The sequence below is a fragment of the Limanda limanda genome, chromosome 20, assembly GCF_963576545.1.
Source record: "Limanda limanda chromosome 20, fLimLim1.1, whole genome shotgun sequence".
Taxonomy (NCBI): Eukaryota; Metazoa; Chordata; class Actinopteri; order Pleuronectiformes; family Pleuronectidae; genus Limanda; species Limanda limanda.
Window position 1 is genome coordinate 6500994 of NC_083655.1, and position 19818 is coordinate 6520811.

Sequence of the window (19818 nt, forward strand, 5' to 3'; positions counted from 1 at the left end):
TTTAAAATGTGTTATTCTATCAATTGTAATGCCATGTTCGCGTTTTTGTTGCTACCAGATGCTTTTAAGGTGAATTTAGGTGTTTAAAATGCGAAAACACTATTTCGAGCGATTTATCTGTGCTCGTCATTTCTATGTTTAACATTTTTTATTGGTTTTCTTTGGGTACTCGGTACAATTATACAATTATAAACACAAATCTGATGGATATACCCCTACCCACAATACTACCCACCCACCCCCGGCCAGCCTACCCCATGCAGCAGAAGTACATAGAATGTATATATATATATATAGGCATATTAAATTATAACAATACAATACAATTGCATACATAACTGCTGCAAGACAAAGAAAAGAAAGGAAAGAAATTAAATTAAAGAGAAGAAAAAATAAATAAATAAATAGAATAAGTCAGTAAATAAGTAAATAATTGTATGCTCTCGTCATTTCTAATATAACATTTGAAAACGAGCTAACCGGAGCTAGCAAGTTGCTAATGAACATGTGTTTTTAATTTCACGCATGTTTATTTCCCTATGTGTGTTTTAAGAAGTGGCAGTGTCTAATCCACGCTGACGCTGCCAGTGTGTTTCTGCAGCGGCTCGCCTCCCGCCACTGGACACCAGGTGGCGCTGTTTCTCTGTTTGTCAGCCGGGCTGCACGCAGGCACCGCTGGGATCACACCCAGCACTGGGAGCCTGCTCATTCATTCCCAGTGCTGAGGCAGGGACACTGTGGACTGGGACCAGTGGACTCCATTCGATTCGGATTTAAACCGGAACCAGGGGGGATTCCTCGCAATGCGATGGGCTGGTGTGCAGGTGAGCTAACGTGAGACCAGGCGCCCCCCCCCCCCCAGCACATGGGAACCGAACCACAAGACCGTGCCCCCATTTTTTTTTTTTACATTTCCACAGTTTAAACTCCGGGACACCGGAGCATGCCGGGGGCCAGCATGACCGCGGTGCGAGGAGCCAGCTCCCCCGGTGTGCCCCCGAAACAGAACGGACTCCCGGCGCCGAGCCCCCCGCAGCCCGGGGACAACTTTCCCCATCCCGCACCCGAGGACCCCCCGCTGTCCTCCGCCGGAGAGCTCACCCAGACCTGGGTCCACTTCGCCAAGACCTTCGTTCTGATCTTCCCCATCTACGCCCTGGGCTATTTCGAGTTCAGCTTCAGCTGGCTGCTGATTGGACTTGTGGTGTTTTTCTGGTGGAGGAGGAACACGGGGGGGAAACTGGGGAGACTCAACCGGGCTCTGGCGTTCTTCGACCAGGAGGAGAGAGGTGTCAAGCCCAGCCTGACGACCTCTGATCTACCACCATGGGTGAGTGGAGCCCAGCTCAGGAAATCAGAATCAGAATCAGAATCAGAAGTATTTTATTGCCAACTACGTTCACACATACAAGGAATTTGCTCTGGTTATTGGTGCAAACAATGAACATAGAAACATAAAAACGCAATAAATACAACATGCATAGGAGAGCAATAAAAAATGGATGGGAAACCAGTATATATTTACTCACTGTTTACTTCTTATTTACTCACTTTTTACCAATATTTATACAAAGTAACATTTATTTTGAGATAAACATTTCTGAATAAAAATATATAAAAGATAAAAGATATAAAAAGTGAAGCAAAAAAGTGAAATGCTAAATGCAAAACAGTGAACAGTGTCATATTGCAATATGCAATGTAATGCAGTATAATATAATATGATATGATATAATGTGTTCATTTAACACATCCTAGAGGTGTGGTGGAATAAAAGTCCGAGTCAGGTGGGGGTCTCGGGCCTTGTTGATAAGGCCAACTGCAGTCGGGAAGAAGCTGGTCTTGTGGCGGGAGGTTTTGGTCCTGATGGCCCGCAGCCTCCTGCCCGAGGGAAGAACCTCAAAGAGTTTCACCTCCACACACTCACACACACCTTACACCTGAGCTGATCTCTGAGTGCTTTTTCTCAGCAATACTTTCTAAGTGTCCAGGAATAAAGAAACAATCAGCTGTCAGGAGCAGGAGGAGCAGAGATGAGCTGTAAAGCCACGATGGAGCAGCTGCGCCTCCCAGCAGTGACATTACACTGAGCCCCAGTCTAAATCCAGCAGGGTACAATGGTGAACCAGACACCACGCTGGGAAGGAAACATGCCCACAGGGTCCCTGTTATTTTGGGATGCATGAGTCCTATCTCCCTTGTAGTGCACTCACTCTATTCTTATTACTGCAACACTATCCTGGCAGAAAGTGTTGGATAACACTGGGGCTCTTGACTTTTCCTTGTCAGGGTTAATAGTTTAGTGGTTAGGATTTAGCCCTGGACCCTCAGCAGCCCCTGTGTATAAATGAATGCGATAACAGAGGTCGCATTTAATGAAGTGGAACCCAAACAGAAGATATACAGTGTTTTAGATCTGAGGCGGACAATTGTATTATAGTTCTATATGAATAAATGCATCTAGTCCCCTGGAGAGAGAACAAACAATGATTATAAAATAGTCGTTTATATTCTATATGAATTGATCCATCCTCAGTATACTTGAAATGTAGAAGTCAACGATTAACTGACTGTGCTCTATTTTATTTTCCAGTGCAATGTATTTCCTTGGGGGGGGGGGGGGGGGTGAAATTGGAGTGAAACGGAAAGATTTATTCTTCCTAAAACCTTGTTATGTCGTCTCAGGGGTCCAGTTTGTTAAGGCTGGAGTTAATCGAACAGCATCCTAGGGCGAAATACAGCTCGACAGTTGCATATCTCAACGAGCTCCAAGTCTCTGTTGCTCAACTTATCAAACTCTAAATACAAGACTTTTGTTTTTTCATCCCAGAGTCACAGCTCAACTGGGACGGGAGGCTCAGTGCTGTCTCGTGTTTTGAGAACTGCTAAAAGCTTATTCTGCTGACACATGATCGTGGAGGATGCAATGAGACTATTAAATGGTGGAGTTCGATGTAAATGTATCCCACTTAAAGGAAAGAGTCATCATTACAGGGACCTCAGCCCACCCCTTGCTCTGACACGGTGGTTTATAAGAGAAACAGTAAGTCAAGCACTACTTTACATATTTCACATGACATATACTGTAGGTATCTGGGCATCCATCACATCACAGGAAATTACATGACAACATCCAGGGGGCGTCACAGTGATGGATCAGTTTGCTTCCGACTCACAAGCTGAGCACGTACCAGTCCGGTCATCGCGGGGGGGAGATTTTTACCAGTTAGAGTCATAACTCCTCAATCTTGGCTCAAGCGAGTTTGTCCCCACTAGGCAAATGAATCTCAACATTGCTTTCACAAAACCTTTTTTAGTGCCTTGCACCCTTTTACCAGAACGTCTGCTGCCAAATCCTCAGCGGTATTCACACAGAGTGGCTCTCTGGCCGGCTGGGGGAGCAGATACTTCCTCTAAATAATGTCCCGTGTTTTGGTTTAATGTCGCACTGGAATAAAAATGAAAACAATGCACCTAGTCTCACAAGCTGCTGTTTCATTTCATTTACAACACTGTTGTCGTTTTGACCTTTACCAAGCATTAAAACAGTTCTGTATACAGTGCACTCCCATGGCCATTGTATTTGACACTCCCAGTACATTTTAGTGCCACAGATACTATGAGGATGACAATGGCCATAGAGATGTTAAATCGAGTATTTGTTTAATACTAAGGCGGTAGTTACTGGTGCTACATTGACCTACACTACATTGAAATTAAGTATTCTGCCCCCTGGTGTGTTAACGAGGTTGAAAACCATGAGAAACAACAATATAATTCAGTCCAGTTCAGCACTTCTGCCAGAAAACATCCCGATAAACTAATACTGTCTACTTCTTACAAAGTCGATTATTATCTTCGTAACAGTAAGATTGTAATATCCCGGACGCCGGTGATGCCTTCTTGTACTTTTCAAATATTCAATTAAAACCGAACTTATCGTAAAAAAGTAAAAACAAAATTCAATTGTCCATAGAACTTTTAATTTTTTTGTGTCATTAGTGGCACAGCGGTTCGGAAAGAAGCCGATACGCTGCTGTTTAACCTCGGCTGGATTTCAGTTAAGTGAAAGCTGCTTTAGTCTGGAGGAGTCAGATTTTCTGAATTGCATTCGGCCTCTCAAAGCACCTCTGTCAGAGTGACTTATAAGAGGTAGAAGTTTTATAGGTAAGCATTGTGTGTCTTCAAATGAGATACAACTGTCCATGTCAGCTAAATCAAACTGTCTCTGCTCCGTTTGTTCAGGGAACTGAGATTTCGGAGCATAATTAAGTATTTAAACATTTGTCTCTACATCCTTCGTGCTGATTATACGGAGTTTGAACTTGTGTTACACCAGCATCTTTGTTAGTCAGACACAGCCATTGTGTGTCTGAATAACAAAGATGCTTCGCTCACACTTTTTAGCTTTACAGCTTTTCTTTGGCAGCACTTAACACAAAACACGTGTCCTTCTGGATAAACCCTCCATCGCTTCACCCACATCTTCTGAACAGGGTCAATTTGTCAGGTGTGATAAAGAAGCCTTGCCGGTGTCCTGTCCAGTTAACTGCATCATTTCCACCTCAGATCTGAACCATGAGCCCGATTCTGTCATATTATCTTGAACTTTGTGTTCCCTGTCTCCTCGCTCCCGTCAGTGCTTCATCCACACTTTGACGTAAATGCTGGATAAGCACTTTAGCCGGCTGCTCCATGAGGAGTAGTGCTGCCCGTGTAGCTGTCGCACCAAGTGTCATATCTCACCCGCCCTCCAGCTGCATCCCTTCATCCTGCAGATGAGATGAAGAAATAAACGCCTCCAATTTCGTTGAGACGGAGGGGCAGCTTTGTTTATCTGTTATATTAAGGGCGCTGTGCGTTGTTGGACACCTTTGTGCTTATTATCGACTTAATTCCGGGCATTTCTCTTTGCTCATCTTAAATCAATGGCTGATTTACTTTGGCCGTTCAGAGTGATTAGTCAAAGTGCAACTCAATAAAATCCCCTTCAACCCAATATTATCGGCCTAATAACACAAATAACACGATTGAACCTTGTTCACACTCAACATGAGAAAATAAAGTAGATCAATTCTTAGCTTTTTACTCATCTGGTGTCAGTTATCTTACACCAGTTTACAGAAAAAGATGGTAAAAGAAAGCTCATATAATCAATATATTCTTCTCTATTACGATTATTGCATTGATGGATCCACAAAAGTGGTGCCTGGTGTTTGGCTGCAGTAAAGGTCAGAAACAATGATTCCAGAAATTCCAGAAAAATAAATTCCATGTGAGTTTTGGAAGCTCCTCCTACTTCCTGTTTTTTTTTTCTAGCGAGGTCATCTGATTGGGTGGTCTCCCTCTTCATCATCCTCCTTATTTTCTCTTTTTTCAAAATTCCAGAAAGTTCCACAGGTACTGTAACCTGATTGACCGCTGCTGAGTGACTGACAGTTAGCGTGTCTCAAACTGACCAATGGGGAAACGGCCTCTCCTGCCGGAGGCTGCGATACTGGGAGAAGGGCTCGCTCTGTTTTAGTTTTTTTAGAGTGCAAATACAATTTTTCTCAAGGATGGTTTCTGTCATTCGAGGTTATTCTAGGTGTAATTACTTATTTGATGCTATAAAATTGGGTGAAACATCTTTCTGGATGAACCTTTAATACCTCAGTCCCTGACACACTTAGATTTATGACTTACTAATAACTGATGATGTTCTATTTAGCTATACTTTGGGTTCAGTGCTCATTAGCAACATGTTGGTACACTAACATGTTCGCATTGTCACTGCGAGCATGTTGGCATTAGCTCAAAGCACCGGTGTGTGAAATTACAGCCTCAGAGTGCTGCTGGTGTGGCTGCAATTTATCTTCATCTGTGTGACATCATGTGATATCTGGAAAGGTAATTTGAATGCCAACTGCAGATATTACATATTCAAACACGAGTAGCAGCTTTAAAATGTATTCAAAAATACAACAATGATTTTGCACTTTGGGTTATTCAAGAGCAATTTGAAACACAATGGGACAAAAGAGAGGAACACACCAAGCGTTCAGTCCGGTGCAAACAGTTAATAACATATCGACCTTCTTGTTTCCATCAGGACGATTCTGCACCTTGGCTTCTAAGGGCAATGATTTTATGTGAAGTGGTAATTGTCTACACTGAAAATCTAATTTCACACATTTCGATGCAGGTTAATAAATGCAACCATGAACTTTAAACGTATAATTCCAGTGGTTAAAATAAAAATCTCACCATAGAGATTACATGTGGATTTTGCCTTGCGAAATGCTGCATTATCAGATTTATTGAAAGCAACACATCTGCTCTGTTTCTCCGTCGCAGGTGCACTTCCCAGACGTGGAGCGAGTGGAGTGGCTGAACAAGGTAAAGAATTGAGCGGCTGTCTCTTTCATTTGTTTGCTTGAATGAAAACTGGAGGAAAATGGGATGTCTGCTGCTCTCTCTCCTCTTCCCACTGGGGCTGCGAGCCGTGCCCCCCCGAACGCTGCACATCCGACTTAACATGCAGCTCCATTTCTATGGCACCGTAAAGTGCATTAACCCCTTGTGAATCCCCATGGCAACAACCTGGATGTTCATGTTAGAGCTCTCGTGAGTGCGCACTGTGCAGGCATCCAAATTTAATTAGTTGTTGCCTCTGCTTGACACGTTTGAGTAAATGCTTGTACTCTTAATTTTCGAAAGTATCTGTATCATTCACGGTGCGAGAGATGACGTGATGGAAATAACCTGAGGAGGGGGAAGTTGATGTTGTGATGTTCATATGCCGTAAAGCATCACACAATGTTATAAAGTGCACATACGTGTACATGCCATTTAATTCCATTATGCAAAGAGGAACAGCTTTTAGTCTGTCAACATCCTCCTGTTTCCCCTCAGACGGTGAAACAGATGTGGCCCTACATCTGCCAGTTCGTGGAGAAGCTGTTCCGCGAGACCATCGAGCCGGCGGTGAAGGAGTCCAACGCCCACCTCAGCACCTTCTGCTTCAGCAAAATCGACATGGGAGAAAAAGTGAGCACCACCTCAGCGATTCCTGCCCGGCGCTCTCGGGCACTGCCACTGATCACATGTTTTTCCAGCGGCAAAAACAGACCACCAGCAGCAGGTGCCGCTGGGACAGCTGGCGAGGGCGTGTGTGGGAGCCCGAATGTGGACACACGTACACGCTGGCACGTGTGCTTGTTTCATAAATAGTTTCCATGAGGGGTCGGGAGAGGGGCCGACCTTGTGCCGACCACGTGGGCGTTACGGAGGGGTGGTGTTGATGGATTGGAGGACTGCGGTGCGGTGGCCTTAATGGTTTCTTTCTGTTGCGGTGTAGCCAGTGAGGGTCAACGGGGTCAAGGTTTACACCGAGAATGTGGATAAGCGACAGATCATCATGGATCTACAGATAAGGTGAGTGAATCAGAACCATGTTTAAATCTCTGGTGTTTGTATCATAATGCAAACTGTTGATGTGGAGACACCTACTGTTGAACTTTATATCTCTTATGGGTCATTGTGTCACTGTTGCTGGTGGGCTCCCATTTTAAGATGGTTTCTAGCTTGATCTCTGTAGCATCTTTCTGATTCTGGTTTAAAAGTGTTGTCTTCTACAGATAGTAGAAGGGAATTGCTAATTAAAAAAAAATGAAAATCCCCCAAAGTTATAATAAATACAAAATATCTTTTATACCTTTCAGTCCTGGTTACTGTACAGGTTTTAGCAAACTCTACTTGAGCTGCTACTTCACCAGAAATTCAGCAGAAGACCATACGTTTACAGAGCAGCCAAATACACTTAATCAAAGAAGGCAATAAAATGTCTTTTTCATCCCTCCATGCACAAAAGTACAAACAGTAACGGACAATTAAAAAAACGGTGAAAAGGATTAAAGCCTTGTTCGAGGCAGCTTTAAGCATTTATGCCTCAACAGTTTGCGTGAAGATGTGAGAAAAGCCAGTGACTGAATGAGCTCCTGGAGGAAAACGCTGTGATGCATGTTAGTGTTCGTTCCGCAGGAGCTTTTTCAAACAACTCCATAAATATAATGAATAAAACATAAACTCACCATGATGTCTAAAGTGTCACTAGAAATATTTTTCTGTTTGTGTCACTCAGCTTTGTTGGCAACACGGAGATAGATGTGGACATCAAACGTTACTACTGCAAAGCCGGAATCAAGAGCATCCAGGTGAGGACATTCGCTTTTGTCTGACTTGTTTCACATCCTCACACAGGTTTGTTTTCTCTATTACAAAAAGAGGCGCTGTAATAACAGGATGCTCAATTCATTTGGACAGGAGCTTTATTTCCTTTTAGTTAAATATTATTTTATAAAAATTTGTAAATGACGAAAGCTTTTAGTGTTCAATTGTATTTTTTAATCATTCTCTGGTCTGAAAGAGTAAATTGGACTCTGGACCTCCACAGGTGGAGGAATGTGCGTATTCATACTAACAAAGCACTCGCCAGTTATGTAATAATAAAGTAAATAACTTCAAGGAGACAAATAATAATTATGCAGTGCATCTGTGGACAGCTGTTATGAAATGTTCTACAGCTCTGGTTCCTAACAATATTTAGCCTTGATCCCCTTTGATACAAAACAGTGTCTCCTTGTTTTGTTAGAGTCTCAATGCTGTGAGCAACATTTCTGTTTCACTACGTGTTAAATTCATTAGACTTTTGAAAGACTCAAATTTTTCGAGTTGTGTACTTAATCTCAGATGATTCCGGCAGTTTTCAACCAGAGAGAAATCTGTTGGTTAAATCGAGGTAAAGGTCTGTTTCATTTTATATCCTGGATTTCCACGTATCACAAGATAAGATCATTACTGTTATTGCAGCAGCCCAAGTTCAGAATACCTACAGGTAGAAAAAAAAGAGATTAGAATTGGAATGGCACTCATACCTCCGCAACGGCCCAACAGTCCCCTTAAATCAAATCAAGCTGCACCAAGTTGCACAAACTCGTATATCAGTGCCATAAATATGCTATATTTTTTTCAACTAGATCCATCCATCTCAAAATGTTCAAGAAAGTGTGGTGGGGGGGAAATCCTGGATCCAGACCCATGCATACTGCATCCTTTCACCAAGTTTTGTGGAAAGCTTTGTTACAGTAATTGTGTATTGCTGCCAACTAATAGAGAAACAGAGAAACAAACGCTGATTAGAACATAATCCCTTGAGGGAGGTTATAAAATAGATGAAATCGAGCAAAATAAGAACATTCAGACGACGCAATTAGATGCTTAACTGTAAAGAAGTGCAATCCTGACAATCTAATGACTGAGCAGCGTCTGAGAAACACAGATTTTTTAACATAACTCTGCTTTTATCTGTGTTTTTACTGGTCTCCTTCACCTGCTTCGTTCGTCACTAGGAAGAGAACTCAGCAGATAATTCAGCTCTCATTAAAAACCTGTTCTTTTGTGTGTTTCTGATGTGGTGAAACTCAGCGGTATGGGAAAAAAACAATCAGCGTGTCTCCTTGTTAGGTCTCGTCCCTGGGAGACATTTGTTGTGCACTGGCCTCATTATGTTACTCAGGCAGGCCTACATTTCTCTGCAGCTCATTATCAAACACATCAGTCTCCACCGAGCAGGTCTACGTTACACAGAGCTCACAAAGCATAGGAGTGGGGTCAAACACTGACTGGTGTTGGATATCAAATTATTTATTTTAGCCTATTTGTGAGTGATTTCAAGGTTTCAAGTCATTTTTCCAAACAAATCCATTGATTAAGACCCATTTGTTTATGTGAGTCCCTGCTGGTCCATCGCTTGTGTAGATAACCCTGACTTAAAGACACTATTATTCCTCAAGACAGTTTTGTCAATACAGTGATAAATAAACCGTATACCAGCGTTTCCTGAAGCGGGAAGCGAGCATAACGTCGATGGAGCACTGGGATGTAAACTGTGACATTGCTGCATAAAGAAGAAACCGATTAGTTGGTGAATTCTCACACCCAGGTGAGGTTTACATGTCAGTTCAAGGTGAGGTCACCGTGAATTCTTGCTGATTGGGGATTTTCTTCCATTTCACAGATGACAAATTGCCAGATGAGTTATCCAGGTTTCAAACAATGATCTTTCAAATTCAGAATTCAACGATCCTCTTGTTCCCCGCTGAGGATTAGAGCAGCTGTGCGGCGTCCACATGACACATCCAGCGCTTCCAACACTGTAATCCTTGTGATTGTCGTAATATGTTATGGAGAAGGTGGAGGATGACACGGGGCAGGTGTGAAGACAGGCTGCGATCGGGTTTCCGACCTGTCACGCGCGCCGCAGCTAACGGCTCCACCGCTTTGGAATGTCAAGGGCCAGGAGGTTGTCAGTTCCCTTTAAGATCTGTCGTTGTAACTACGTGTGTGCATGTGTGTTCCTCTCGTTTCCATAGATCCACGGCGTGTTGAGAGTGGTGATGGAGCCGTTGCTGGGTGACATGCCCCTCGTCGGAGCTCTGTCTCTGTTCTTCCTCAAGAAACCAGTAAGTACAGACGTCGATGGTTGGAAAGTGCAGTTCACAGTGAGAGTTCCACCTGAAGAAATGCAGCATGATTAGAAGAAATGGATTTATACAGCGCTTTCCTGGTCCTGGCAGCCGTTCGAAGCACTTTGCACTAGAGACACATTCTCCAGCCATTTACACACACGGACTATATCCTGTGTTTTTCTTTCACACATTCACACTCGGACAGAAAAGCTGTTAACATACGGTTCAGTGTCTTGCCTAAGGACTCTTCAGTGCGCAGTGGAGGAGCCGGGGATCAAATCAACAACCTGCTGCACACTAGATGATAATCGGGCAGATTATGAATCTGATCCAGTTCAAACGCCGGTCAGACATGTTTGATATTTACAATTCGAAATCCGGGAGGCTAGTTTATTATGAAAAGACCAGTGTATGGGGGGGAATAACCCACAACAGCCAATGAGAACGAGCTGACCCGCAAACATCACCAACCAGATGCTGCATACTTGTGTTTAGAACATTTGAAAATCCTCTAGTGTGCAGCAGGCATTAGCGGACGACCCTCTTTACTTCCTGATTGAAATCTATTAAACTGAGATTTTAATATTATTTGGATATTAAAATACAAACCCAGGTATTTGAATCTTTTCCAGCAGATAAAATGGTGCAGCATTGTAAAACCCATTCTTTGTTATTATGTTATCTGACATGTTTGCAAAGAAGAGCTTACTCAACATTTTACTGTGAATATCCCAAAACGTCCTGGACGTCTTTTGTCCCATTAGTGTTTTATTGCGCCTCATAAAACTAATTGCTTGGTTTCCTACTTCGCTTCTCTGAATAATGGACATACAGTGGACCCAGAATGATAATTTCATTATTCAGATAACAGCTGAATCACAGTAGGATGTACCTTTTAACATTTCACAGTCTCGACCGGCAGTTGGTTTTTACCATTACCAGCTGCTTGCATATCCACTATCTCTCACTGCGAATGCCATTAATATTCCTGTGAGAAACCCCTGTGCAGAGCCACTGCTGCGCAGCTACAAAATGTTTGACCAGGATAATCCAGATGGGAGGACCCAGTGGAACTATAGCAGAGCTTTAAATAGCTGCAGATGAACACAGCCCTACTTTGGGAGGTTTCTCTGCACACTGCTAACGCTCGGGGTGAAGATGTTACTATAGGAAGCTGCAGGGAGAAAACAGCAGTTAATAAATGCCAGTGCAGTCCCACATGTATACACACGCACACACTAATGCATCTAAATCTTCCTCCCGCTTCCAGTTAAGGAATATTAAACTGGTAAACTGAATGAAAAAATATTAACACTGTTCTGAGGAACCCCAATCACTCAGCGTCCTTTCCTCAGGGGGCCTTAAAAGGTCGGATCCTGAGTCGTGAGTCCCAACGGAAACATTTCCAGACCATGAGAGGTCTCAGCCTCGTCTGCCTGGGAGGTTGCACTAATGCGACTCCGTGCAGTGTAAATAAAAAGACGTGACACACACGGATTAAGAGATTGTATTGCTCCAGCACAGTTGAACAAACACTCTATGTGATGACTCATGAAGCAGAGTGGAATTCTATTGGGACTGAGAAAAAAACAATTTGGGCAGAAATCATTTCGAAAATAAAAACCATTGTTTATTCACTCTCTTGACGGAGAAATGAGAAGTTTGATACCGCTCATATTAACGTGCGACCAAAGGTTTTACATTTACCATAATAAAACAGGAAGTACAAACAACAAACAATTGAGAAGCTGTTACATTGAGTCACTTTTGAAGATTCCTCATTTATCTAAATAAAAAAAAAAATTCAGTCGACTAATTGTTCCCTTACTTATTATTTCAGACTCATTAACCACTAGGTTTATATTTGGGAGTTATTAGTAACCACAATAACCCAAATACAACAAGGCAAATCAAGGGTGTGTCATTCTACAGCATATTCCGCCCCTCCTCCGACATCACTCACAGCGCTGCAGTGCTGCCCTCTCCCCTGCAGCGCTCGGTGCATCTGCTGCAGTGGAAGCAACGTGGGCAGAAAAGTAGGATGGGAGAGGCTCATTAAGAAAATACTGCTCCTACAGCTCGGAGCGTGCAGGAGCACATCAAAGCTTTCCTGAGAGAGAGAGAGGCAGGATCTGTGTGTCTATTCCAGTGTCTCACACACCTCCACTCTTACCCAGATTCGACAAGTGAATCAAACTTCAATTGCTTCAATTTGTCACCCCTGAATAAAAAAGACGAAAATAAATCAGCACTGATATCATAGAAAAGTCTCCACCAGGCTGCACCTGCTTTTATAAATATTTTAGTAAGCAGGTGCTTCTGTGTTCATTTCCTTTCGAGGATCTTGTGCTTTCTCTCCTGTTAAATATGTGAAGTCAGAAAACTAAGCCAGAATAAGTCACACCTTTTCCCTTTTAAATTATTAACACGGCAACAATACAGTAAAGTAGATTTTAAGTTTCCCACAAAGTAAGTGTTGATTTGTATTGTTTTGCTGCAACTTGTGTAGAACTGTGCTGGTAATCAGTGGAGTTTGTTGGCCATATAACAAATAGCCAAGTGATAAACGCAGCACAGGAAACAATAACAGTAAGTGCTGGGATATATTTTTGTCATTCACATAATTCACACCTTCCAATGGTGTGTTTTCATCTTGTTGTTTTGAAACTGTGGCGTCTGTAGTTAGTTTTATGGTTGTTTCTTGTTCCCAGGTCTCAGGTTGGAAAAGAGCTCTTAATTTCAATGATTAAAAAAAACAATAAACTCTTGTTCTCTTTTAGCTTCTGGACATAAACTGGACCGGCCTCAGTAATCTACTGGATATTCCAGGGCTCAAGTAAGTAAATTAAAACTGGCTTTTCCTGCTATCTAACAAAGTGCCTTTGTGTTTGTTAAAGTGAAAAAGGTTTGCGTTGGTATGAGGTTTGTCGCGTTTGGTTTCGGGAACCTGGACTCGTGCCTACTTCTCTTTCAAGCCATTAATCACTTTGGCATTATTGTGTAATCATGATCATGTACTATGGCTTTTTCATTAAGTCATTCTGAACACATTGTACCTTTCAAAGTATTATACTCTAAGGTTATTTTGGGTTAGGTATAGGGTGTAGGATAGATGGAATAACTTATTCTAACCTCTTGTAAAAAAGTGAAGTGTTTAGTTTCCCTTGAGACTGGCTGGCCCGTTACCTGAGGAGATAAATTCCTCAGAATGCAAAATGTTTTTTTGGGGATGTGTTTCCTGATGTGATGGATGCCTCAGTTCCTGGTATCAGATCTTGACCAGACTGCTGATTTAGGAAAACCAGTTTTTTCTGCCACGATCTAACTGGTGGAAAACATGTCAGATCAAGAAATGTGTTGTTGTTTTAACCTGTTTACTTTGTCTTGCTTATGTTCGGTGTCCTCCCCCAGCGGGTTGTTGTATTGTGCGAGGGGCGATTAAATGAGAGTTGTTTAAGAGATGCCAACAGCGCAACACAATTACTCGCTGCTGTCTCAAGTGGTTCATACATCATTTACGCACAGCCCAAATAATGAGACTCATGCTCCAGTGCTGCTTTTCTGAGACTACGGCTGCGCTGCTGGTGAGGACAGACACGTTGACACAGGCCCGGCTCAGTGACCGCTCTCCCCTCAGCCCTTCACTGCTCCGTGGGGCTGTAATGGATCCACAGAGCTTGTGCAATCCGGCGTGTGACTGTTTGTGTGTGTACACATCTGCTTGTGTGCGTGGCCGTGTGGGTTGTGGCGGTTTCCGGCTGCTGACAGACAACATCAGCTGCTGTCTGGCCCCCGGGTATCTTCCTTAAACCCTGTTTTGATTACGCAACATGTCTCACTTGTTTATTTACATGTTAGAGTGTGTTAACATTGCTGCTGACTTGGGTTTAGAGTCCATATCAAAACAAGATTAAGTGTCTGCAGCCATGCTAGCAGCTCTGTGACACTGCCTGGATGTAGCAATGCTTGGAATGGCAATGCTAGCACACTGAGTGTTTAACACGTATGTTGTTCACGATAAACTCCTTAGGAAAATGTTTCCTGTATTTATAAACCAAGTGAGAAGTAGTCGAGTCATTTTTTTATCGACTTATATAGAAACTGACTTCTTTTAAAACCATTTGAGAGAATAGCAGTTTAAGGCACTTTACTTCACTTTCTCGACCTGGATTCTGCCCCTATTTTTTATGTACAATCTACACACTAAACACAGTTGTTTTACGGCTGAATCCGGAGCTGATGAGAATGTCATTAGTTGTTCAATTTATTAGTCATGGAACAAAATATTGGCCATAATTCAAATTTGATTCGATGACAGCACTAGAGAAAAGTCTGGGGACTGCTAAAGTGATCACAATTTATCCTCAGGGGGGGATGAACGTTTATACTAAGTGTCACGGCAGTTTATCCAATATTTGCCTTGACATTTCATTTTAAAAACATTGTCGGTGATGGATGGTGGCGCTAGAGGGAAAGTGGGCAGACCACAAAAGTAATCTCAAATGAACCCTCACTGTCCGGTCCTCCACCTCAGAGTTGTGGAGGTATTCAGGTTTGGTGGATCTGCACACAGACAACGCCATCCACAGGGCTGTGCTGCCAGGATAGCTATAATGTTATTGCCTGTAAAAAGATGATAGACATTTGTCTTTTGTTATTGCAATGTTTACACCGGGGGTGCAGCCAGAGCTGATGCAGCGGGTTTACAACTTTGGCTCTCGACAGGAGAAAAAAGCCTTGGCTCTGATTAGAGTCGTAATGTCTGTAATCGGCTCACAGACCCGGCGTTTCAACGGAGGATAAGCTGATGATTGATCAAATGAATGTTTCTCCTGACTCCAGAAAAACGCTGGCAGCTAAATTGAGTTTGTTTCATTGAAGTGTTTGTGAGAGAAGATGGAATCTGTGCTGGATCAGTGTCGCGTCGTAGAGGCTGAAGGAAGCTTCGGTTTTTAAAGGAATGTTTGTTTGGTTTTGTCCTGAAGGAGCCAGAGAAACTTATCAGTATTCTCACCAATTTATGATACACAATCCCCTTACCTTTATTAGAGTAATCAATTCCAGGATTGAAATTGACTGCTGGAACTTCTAATAAATACATAAATAAATCATAAATCCAGTAACTCGTTCACAATCTTGAGTGTGGCCCGGCTGCTGTCAAATTACACCCCCCCGCGACCTGGGTGGTTTGACATTTAAATCTCATCAATCTCATTTGAGTGTTTCCAGTGTTACTTGTGTAAGCAGAATGTTTTACATAATTAAAACCCGGTGTTGCTGGTGGATTTTGGATTTTCAGTCTGAACAGTCAGTTTTGCCCTTTCGCCTGTGTTTGCTGCTGTGTATGATGAATCGACTGACAGCGAAGAGGAAATTAATGGGAGTTGGGGAGTGGTTGTGATCCTTGTAATCACAGGATTATTTATACACTGCTGCAGAGCTGAGAGCAATAAATACAAAATCAAACCCCATGATATCCATCTTTTACAACTTCCTTTTTAATCACGTTAATAAATGAGTTTGCAATCAAGTAATTGATGTGTGTGGTTCAAAGGTAGTTTAACCACATGAAGTGGTTTGAATTCCACTGGAGGTTGAGGCGGCAGAGCAGCTTCTACAACTTTACTCTGCTAAACTATGCCAGGTAGCCTTTAGCCTTATCTCCCATCTGAGGTAGAACATTCTTTACACCTGGTAAATCAGATCATGGTTTCAGGCTCTGGCCTCAGATGGGATTAGAGAAGACTTTGAAAAAAACGTAGGATCCTTCAAGTCCATTTTTAAGTAAGGGCTTTCATTCGCTGGAGGATTAGGTCGTATCAGTTCCCTGCTTTAATCACCATTGGCAAACTAGAAACATAAGACCCTTTTGTTAAAGGAAACCTCTCAAGGAAAATGACGTGTATAGAATCCTCGTACTAGATGGAATCAGGAAAAGGTCTGCTATCGAGTATAAACATGCATTTACGTTCTAATATGTAGATCAGAGATAGGAACACTGTGTCATTACATCTGGACTGTTGGAAACGAATAATTGACATTTCTAACATCAACCGATGAATTGATAATTGATTTATGAATGCAGGAATATGTGTAACTTATTTATTCTTTTCACTTTGTCATAAATCATTATTGTTTTAGCTGCAAAGAATGCTCCCGTTGCAACAAACAGGAAAAAGTTGTAAAATTAGTTCATATTCTATATGCTAGATTTAAATAACCCTTAATCTGTTCAAGCATTATGTTTATTTTTACTTAAATTTTAAAATTCTTGTTGTCCCCCCCCCCCAAGTTACACATTTTTATAGCATTATATTTGAAGTTAAATATCTATAAGATGGGTATAGCTCAGCTTCAGCCAAGTAAATATTTAACTGTGTTTTGATTTTCTACAACTGCACAGTGAGCTGAACCTCTTTAGGTGGATTTTCTCGGCTTTGAGAGCCTCAGTGGAACACATGAGCTCTGTCTGAAAGAATCCTTAATCCTTATTCAACAAGAAACTTGGACAGGAGTTGAATTATTGACACCGATCGCACACAAGCAGTCACGTAGCTACTCTACGTTTCTGCGCAGGTGTTAAGCTGTAAAGCAAAGGGGATTGCTACATCAGGTGCTCTGTGTACGTAAGCGTCTGATTTATTAGGCCAATTGTCAACTGAGCATCTTGCCCTACCTGTGTTTCCTGCAGCACGTTGTCTTTATTTAGCCTGTGTGAGGTGGAGTAGCTGTGATCACTCAGACAATCTCAATCTTCCAGTTGGTGTCTCAGGCAGTTTGAGAATTCTTTAGATTAGAACATTCAGATAAAGATATATAAAGGAGTTGTTCTGTAAACACAACATCCAGTTTATTCTACTTCTCCAGCGGTGCCGTGGCAGCCCGATGAATAAATGGACACCCTGCTCCGACCTGACTGTCATTGTTGTCGCTCAGTGTTGAATCATTAGACTCTAATCATTAGAGGATCACTTAGACATTCAGGAGTTTCTTGGTGAGCAGCAACAACATGCTTGGACCGCCTCCAGTTTTCCTACTATCCTCTCACATGCAAAGCAGTAATGAATTGCACTAAACTGAGATTAAAGGAGAATATTAATAACCCAAGGGCATCCTTACCACCTTTTAAATAATTAATTGCTTTATTCTCTTTATCTCTCTTTCCCCACTTCTCTCCACCCTCCACCTCTTTCTTCACAGTGGCCTCTCCGACAGTCTCATTCAAGATATAATCTACAGTTATTTAGTTTTACCCAACCGTGTCACCATCCCTCTGGTCGGGGATGTGGAACTGGCCAAGCTGCGCTTCCCCATGCCAAAGGTACTAATGCAGTTTTGAAATGCTTCCAATTAATTCCAGTATGTTTATAATGGCTCCTCTAACGGTCCACGTTCATATACTCAGCTGTGAAACATCCAGGGAATTCATGGTTAGTGGCACAAAGCCTTGATTGGTTCTGTCTACTTTCCTTTTCAATCATAAAGTTGTTTTCAGAGATTTGAAGTCAACTCTGAGCCTTAAAACAGAACAAAAGCCAAACGACAAAAACAGTCAAGGCTTTAGCGCTGCTGTCTGTATCCATGGCAACAGGATAAAGACAACAGCATGTGTCCTCATTGGGGTTAAACTATTTCTATTCGAGATATCTGCTGCTTTGACCGCCACCAAGAGGAATACTTGTAAAAATTAACGATTTTTTTCTCAATCATTGAATCAGCTAACTTAATTAATCCTCTTTATACTTTATGAAGCAACAATATAAAAATGTCAAATAAATACAGTATGAACGCAAGCAAATAGAAGTTTATTGAATTTTAATGTGATGTTTCTGTGAGTTTCAGACTGTTGATAAAACAAAACAAATCCCGTTCTGTGATTTTATAGACTAAACATTTAATTGCTTAATGAAGTAAATTGTTTAACAGATCTATTAACAATTGAAATGATTTATTATGACATAAATCATGTATAACAGCACTGGTCCGATGTTTGTACATGTACATACACAGTCTAGCTTTTAGTGAAAGCTCCAGTGTAATGGAATTAGATGCTGGTCTAACTTTAATCACAAACGTCTCACTCTGGAAACAAGCCACAGTTTGTCCTCTCCCTCTGCCTCACACAGTCATTCCGAGCACTGTCGATAATGTCGCATATAATCAACTCTGACTCCGCTGTGGCCTCCAAGTGTCACATGCTGCTATTTCAGAGTCGCTCCCCGTTAACGCTGTGCTCCGCACGTGTCCGCAGGGAGTCCTGAGGATCCACTTCTTGGAGGCTCAGGATCTGGAAGGGAAGGATAAATTTCTGGGAGGGCTGATCAAGGGCAAGTCGGACCCGTACGGCATCGTGCAGATCGGCAACCAGCTGTTCCAGAGCAAAACCGTCAAGGAGTGCCTCCATCCCAAGTGGAATGAAGTTTACGAGGTGACGAGTATGAGACATTAAAAACATTGGAGTTCTAATAAAAGTTCTTTCAATTCGTTATTTAACATATCGAATCCGGCTATTGGTTGAATATTTAACGTTGTGTTCATCAGGCACTGGTGTACGAGCACTCTGGTCAACATCTTGAGATCGAGCTGTTTGATGAAGATCCAGACAAAGACGACTTCCTGGGAAGGTGAGTCTGTCTCATCTATTGCTCTGCTCTGATCCTGTCGCACATAAATCAGAAGAAACATGGTCTGTTGCTCCTCAGTCACTGCGGTTACATGTGTCCGATTGAAACCCGATTTCTGGCGTTGTCCGGTTTCAATCGAAGAGCCATTTCATGTAACTCCTCAAATCTAGATTTCTTGTGTCCGACTGAAGTCGGATAACCACCCCCAGATAAGTAGATCGGATTTGGCTGTATATCGGACAACGTGCGCATGTAACTCTGGAAGCTAGACAACAACTGGAGATGACATCTTTGCGCATGCTTGAGATCCTGCCTCCCCCCCCCTCCATCCCTGGCCGTGACCCGAAAGTCGACAGTTAGATAAAATGTCGCTGCCCGGTGCCGGCCAGCACAAACAAACAAACAAACCATTCTAATCAAATGCGCCGTTCGCATTCGCAGTACTCCTAGAGTAAACATGCACAACATCATGTAGAGGGACGTAGCTTCACCTTGCTCTCCGTTCGTCATCTTTCTCGCATGCTGAGTTGAAGGCTGTTGTTTTTTTTGTTGGTAGTCACCACTAGCTGTAATGAAAACAGCGCCACCTATCGTAGCGGGGTATGAAATGCTTTCGGACAAGAGTCGGATTTCTCAGTGCCATGTACCCTGAGATAGAGCAGTTAACCCCCCATGGATAGAGAAAC

General features: G+C 42.4%; 1 protein-coding gene across 1 annotated transcript in view; it reads left to right on the plus strand.

The window, feature by feature from the left end:
- The first annotated feature begins 943 nt into the window (after positions 1-943).
- Positions 944-19818, plus strand: part of esyt2b (extended synaptotagmin-like protein 2b) — a 28595-nt gene continuing 9720 nt past the window's right edge. Inside the window, exons 1-10 of the mRNA XM_061094060.1 lie at positions 944-1330; positions 6337-6378; positions 6895-7029; positions 7340-7416; positions 8123-8195; positions 10413-10502; positions 13289-13344; positions 17709-17829; positions 18760-18936; positions 19050-19132. Coding sequence (XP_060950043.1) covers positions 944-1330; positions 6337-6378; positions 6895-7029; positions 7340-7416; positions 8123-8195; positions 10413-10502; positions 13289-13344; positions 17709-17829; positions 18760-18936; positions 19050-19132 — 1241 coding nt within the window. The remainder of the gene's footprint in view (positions 1331-6336; positions 6379-6894; positions 7030-7339; positions 7417-8122; positions 8196-10412; positions 10503-13288; positions 13345-17708; positions 17830-18759; positions 18937-19049; positions 19133-19818) is intronic.